This window comes from Mizuhopecten yessoensis, unplaced genomic scaffold (genome assembly GCF_002113885.1).
Source record: "Mizuhopecten yessoensis strain PY_sf001 unplaced genomic scaffold, ASM211388v2 scaffold714923, whole genome shotgun sequence".
In the NCBI taxonomy this organism is placed as follows: domain Eukaryota; kingdom Metazoa; phylum Mollusca; class Bivalvia; order Pectinida; family Pectinidae; genus Mizuhopecten; species Mizuhopecten yessoensis.
The window spans coordinates 1-5602 of NW_018479363.1; the positions used below are offsets into that span (position 1 = coordinate 1).

At 36.9% G+C, this 5602-nt stretch overlaps 1 protein-coding gene across 1 annotated transcript; it reads left to right on the forward strand.

Annotated features, from left to right (window-relative positions):
• The first annotated feature begins 1253 nt into the window (after positions 1-1253).
• Positions 1254-5367, forward strand: LOC110441018 (acyl-CoA dehydrogenase family member 9, mitochondrial-like). The gene is made up of 4 exons (XM_021484125.1): positions 1254-1391; positions 1776-1904; positions 2738-2810; positions 4131-5367. Exons 1-4 carry the CDS (start codon positions 1326-1328, stop codon positions 4229-4231), a joined length of 369 nt encoding a protein of 122 aa, XP_021339800.1. The 5' UTR covers positions 1254-1325; the 3' UTR covers positions 4232-5367.
• Positions 5368-5602: the final 235 nt, after the last annotated feature.

Here is a 5602-nt window from a genome sequence, read left to right on the forward strand (position 1 = left end):
AGCTAGATACAGGGCATTCCTCACTCTGTCTCATAGCTAGATACATGACATTCCTCACTCTGTCACATACCTAGATACAGGGCATTCCTCACTCTGTCACATAGCTAGATACAGGGCATTCCTCACTCTGTCACATAGCTAGATACATGGCATTCCTCACTCTGTCACATAGCTAGATACATGGCATTTCTCACTCTGTCACATAGCTAGATACATGACATTTCTCACTCTGTCACATAGCTAGATACATGGCATTTCTCACTCTGTCACATAGCTAGATACATGGCATTTCTCACGCTGTCACATAGCTACATACAGGGCATTTCTCACTCTGTCTCATAGCTAGATACATGGCATTTCTCACTCTGTCACATAGCAAGATACATGGCATTCCTCACTCTGTCACATAGCTACATACAGGGCATTCCTTACTCTGTCACATAGCTATATACAGGGCATTCCTCACTCTGTCACATAGCTAGATACAGGGCATTCATCACTCTGTCACATAGCTACATACAGGGCATTCATCGCTCTGTCACATAGCTAGATACAGGGCATTCATCACTCTGTCACATAGCTAGATACAGGGCATTCCTCACTCTGTCACATAGCTAGATACAGGGCATTTCTCACTCTGTCTCATAGCTAGATACATGACATTTCTCACTCTGTCACATAGCTAGATACATGACATTTCTCACTCTGTCACATAGCTAGATACATGACATTTCTCACTCTGTCACATAGCTAGATACATGGCATTTCTCACTCTGTCACATAGCTACATTCAGGGCATTTCTCACTCTGTCTCATAGCTAGATACATGGCATTTCTCACTCTGTCACATAGCTAGATACAGGGCATTCCTCACTCTGTCACATAGCTAGATACATGACATTTCTCACTCTGTCTCATAGCCACGTACATGACATTTCTCACTCTGTCTCATAGCTAGATACATGACATTTCTCACTCTGTCACATAGCTAGATACATGACATTTCTCACTCTGTCACATAGCTAGATACATGACATTTCTCACTAGGAATATTTTGTTGGTGTTAGATATTATTGTATAATAATGTGTCTTTGGGATTGAAAATATTCTTAATACAAGTTTGTCATTGTTGTTTTGTTATTTAAATGTTTTACTTCATTTCTAATTTCTAAACCAATTTGTATTGTTTCAAATTGCGGAATGCAAAATAAATGTAAGATTCTATATCATATTTCAGCCTCAAGCAGACACGTTGGAGAAGTATACTTTACACTTACAGAGGGTGGTAGTGAAGCTACTCTCTAAATACAGAAAGGTAAGTTGACATGTTGGAGAAGTATACTTTACACTTACAGAGGGTGGTAGTGAAGCTACTCTCTAAATACAGAAAGGTAAGTTGACATGTTGGAGAAGTATACTTTACACTTACAGAGGGTGGTAGTGATACTTACCTTTTTGACTGATATTTACGACACCTTGTTTATGTTTAGTAACATTATGGGAGTTATTTCCTTTCTATGATTTATGTTATAAATATTGTATAAAGAACTACTACTTACTCCCTGACCAATATATATATAACGTGGTACACATGATCAGTACTGTTATAAAACTGGAATCAATGTTACAGTATTTCCTGTTAAGGAGCGACGGTGGCTTACTGGTCTATAGTTAATTTGTACAAACATGCTAGCTATGTTTCTAGTTAATTAGGGGTTAAATCAATATCTGTGAGGGGACATGAATTTATCTTTACATCGTTGTTTTTTTTGTAGGGGGTAATGGATGAACAAGTCCACCTTAAGCGTCTGGCTGACATTGCTATTGATCTGTTTGGCATGACTGCATGTATCGCCCGCACCTCCAGGTCATACAGTATCGGACTGAAAAACGCAGACCACGAGGTAACCAGATAATCAGTGATTTTTCTTGCATGGATATTTGAGTGTTGGACATGGTTTTCCTGTGGGACTCGACCAGATTTTGATAATTCACTATGTTCCTTAGTTTTGGAACTCTTAAAAATCTTAAAAGTGATGTTCAGGACTCACTTGAAAACTACAACGTACACCAAGTTTACCTGATTGTCATAAATGAAATGGATGTTTTCTTGATGTTTGTTTCGATGCTTCCTGAAGATAATTAGGTCCTATTGGATAGTGTCTTGTTTATTTCTGAACCACCACCAAACTCAAAAATATATAAACCACCAAATCATAAATTTGAGTGTCTGTTCCAGAATCCCCCCCCCCCCCATGAAAATAATAGTACAGATAACTCATTCACCCCTGAAGACACATATGAACTCTTCCAATTCAATGGTTGGAATAGTTCATTATGAAATTCAGGGGTGAATGAGTTCAGGCCCATTTAGTGCCCCTATTTGTAGTTGTAATTATCCTTTAAATGTGAAAAAGTGAGAAATTGTGAGTACTTTTGTGTAGGTTGAAATTTGTTGTTCTGAATTTCAAGGACTAGAAGAGTATTTCAGTGATTGCCAAGTCAAATAGAAAATCAGTCATGTGACACTTTCTTCTGTACTGGTGGTTTTGAAAATATTGACAATACATTTATATATCATTGATAATGATCTGAGTTTCTTAACAGGTCGATTGTTTCGCTCATTTAATGATTTGTGTTCATTAAACAAAGTAATGAGATAAACTCGGCCTGAATCTTAGATCTGTCATTATCAATCTATTGGTGCCTGAGTTTACAATTGTGCTATTTTTTGTAGGTAATGTTGACTAAAGCATTTTGCCATGAAGCCAAGGAAAGGATTGAGAAAAATCTGAAAGACTTGAAATTAGGTAATTATGTCTAAGTGGCTACTTAAATTGTGGTCCACACTCTCATTCACCTTAAAATGTGGTCCACACTCTCATTCACCATAAAATGTGGTCCACATTCTCATTCACCTCAAAATGTGGTCCACACTCTCATTCACCTTAAAATGTGGTCAACACTCTCATTCACCTTAAAATGTGGTCCACACTCACATTCACCTGAAAATGTGGTCCACACTATCATTCACCTTAAAATGTGGTCCACACTCTCATTCAACTTAAAATGTGGTCCACACTCTCATTCACCTCAAAATGTGGTCCACACTCTCATTCACCTTAAAATGTGATCCACACTCTCATTCACCATAAAATGTGGTCCACATTCTCATTCACCTCAAAATGTGGTCCACACTCTCATTCACCTTAAAATGTGGTCCACCCTCTCATTCACCATAAAATGTGGTCCACACTCACATTCACCTGAAAATGTGGTCCACACTATCATTCACCTTAAAATGTGGTCCACACTCTCCTTCACCTTAAAATGTGGTCCACACTCTCATTCACCTTAAAATGTGGTCCACACTCACATTCACCTTAAAATGTGGTCCACACTCACATTCACCTGAAAATGTGGTCCACACTATCATTCACCTTAAAATGTGGTCCACACTCTCATTCACCTTAAAATGTGGTCCACACTCTCATTCACCATAAAATGTGGTCTACACTCTCATTCACCTTAAGATGTGGTCCACACTATCATTCACCTTAAAATGTGGTCCACACTCTCATTCACCTCAAAATATGTTTACACCATTTGGAGTTGGTGTTGAAGCTGTCCCTATATTCTTTTAAAAAATAATTTTTAGGAATTCTATTCCAAATATGTAGGAGGACCCTGTTTATATCTGGAGACGACACTGTTTATGAAATACTCGGTACAAACACTGAACATCAATTAAAACAATACTAACCTGTGTATGGTCCGACTTCATAAAATTCTATTGATTTATATAAAAGTAATCGTCAACAGGATCGACTAGTATATATATTCCAAACATGACAACAGATCCTGTGAACCGAAGAATTCTCTTTTTCTTACTCTATAAGACATCAAGGTTTAATTTTTTCCTAATAGTAAACCTTTAATATTTTCCTAATAGTAAACCTTTAATATTTTCCTAATAGCAAACCTTTAAAATTTTCCTAATAGTAAACCTTTAATATTTTCCTAATAGTAAACCTTTAAAATTTTCCTCATAAATTATATAGTATCCATATGATGTAACAATATTGAAAAATAAAAGTCAATTTGTAATATTTTGTTACATTTCCTTCTAGAAACATGTGACAACAATGATGATACCCTAGAAAATATAGCAGATACCGTCTTCAAGAACCATGGTTACGCCGCAGCTCATCCACTGGAGAGAAATTGGTGAGGACTATCTACGCTGGGTGTAGAAATCTAGCTACTTACAGAGGTGGTGAATGACAAATAGACTCAATGATACCAAAACTGTTTGTGAACTGGTAGAGGCTAAACAGGATTTGTGAAGGTTTCTGCACTAGTTAGGCAGAACAAAGGACACTGCAACAATTAGGATGAACAAAGAAAACTGCAACAGTTAGGCAGAACAATATTGTACATTGTGTTTGTGAGGACATTACAACAGTTAGGCTGAACAAGATTACATCATATTGTGAGGACACTACATCAGTTAGGCTGAACAAGATTACATCATGTTGTGTAGACAGTACAACAGTTAGGCTGAACAAGATTACATCATATTGTGAGGACAGTACATCAGTTAGGCTGAACAAGATTACATCATGTTGTGAGGACACTACATCAGTTAGGCTGTAGCAGAACAGTATTAACTAAACTGTTTGTTGTCCCTATTGAAGTGGCAAGGCATGATAATGGTTTCTTCAACATTTTTATACTGAATCCTTTAAATTATGTTCACTGCTTAATCATCACAGCAATACATTGTAAAGTGATATTGATTAGGTAATATATATGCATCAGCGACCGATACCTTGAACTCAGCATTAACTACTCAAAATCATACAGCTATGTAGATCAGTCGTCCTGTTCCCAAACATAGGGAGTATTGTACTCAATTGTTTTTGCAACGCTGGGCATTAATGCCATTTTTCAATCTGATCAGAAGCATATTGCTTTTAATTAAAACTAAACATGATAAATTACTGCAGTTATTTGATCTGTATTAAAACTTCGATTTTGTGTGTAACTAGTCTTTCAATTATTGAAAAGATTGCTATAAAATTTTGGTCTCTGTTATCAGAAGCAAATTATTACAGGACAAATCTAAATATACTACAATTTTCCTGTCAATGACACTGGCTAAGCAGTTGTAACTCAGTCAAGATTATTGTCATTAGAACAATTTTTTTTTTCATATGTTGCCACTTGTGATTTACCATAAAGATTTGATTGTGGGATCTGATTTGATATACCTCACAGAGGTGGTGGTTATAACCGACGTTACAGTGAATGGACAGATGTGTTTGTGATATATTTTTGTTTTCAGTAAAATCATTTATATAAAAATGTGTTGTTGAGTTGATGTATAATTTATAAGACGTGGAGGCACGGTAGTCTAGTGGTAGGACGCCAGCCTCGTGACTGAAGGGTTGCAGGTTCGAGTCACATCACAGCACTGTGTTGTATCTTGTTCTAGTCTACTCAGCTGTAAATGAATACGTGGTTGGGCAGTGACAAAATTGTTGAATGCTAGATGTGAGCGCCGAAATGGCAGCACCGGCTGTATGCTCCCCAGAGAATT

Coding starts and splice junctions, on each gene's coding strand:
- LOC110441018 (XM_021484125.1), top strand. CDS start 1,326: ATGTTGGAGAAGTATACTTTACACTTACAGAGGGTGGTAGTGAAGCTA. Junction 1,392..1,775: donor TACTCTCTAAATACAGAAAG/GTAAGTTGACAT, acceptor TTTTTTTTGTAG/GGGGTAATGGATGAACAAGT. Junction 1,905..2,737: donor TGAAAAACGCAGACCACGAG/GTAACCAGATAA, acceptor TATTTTTTGTAG/GTAATGTTGACTAAAGCATT.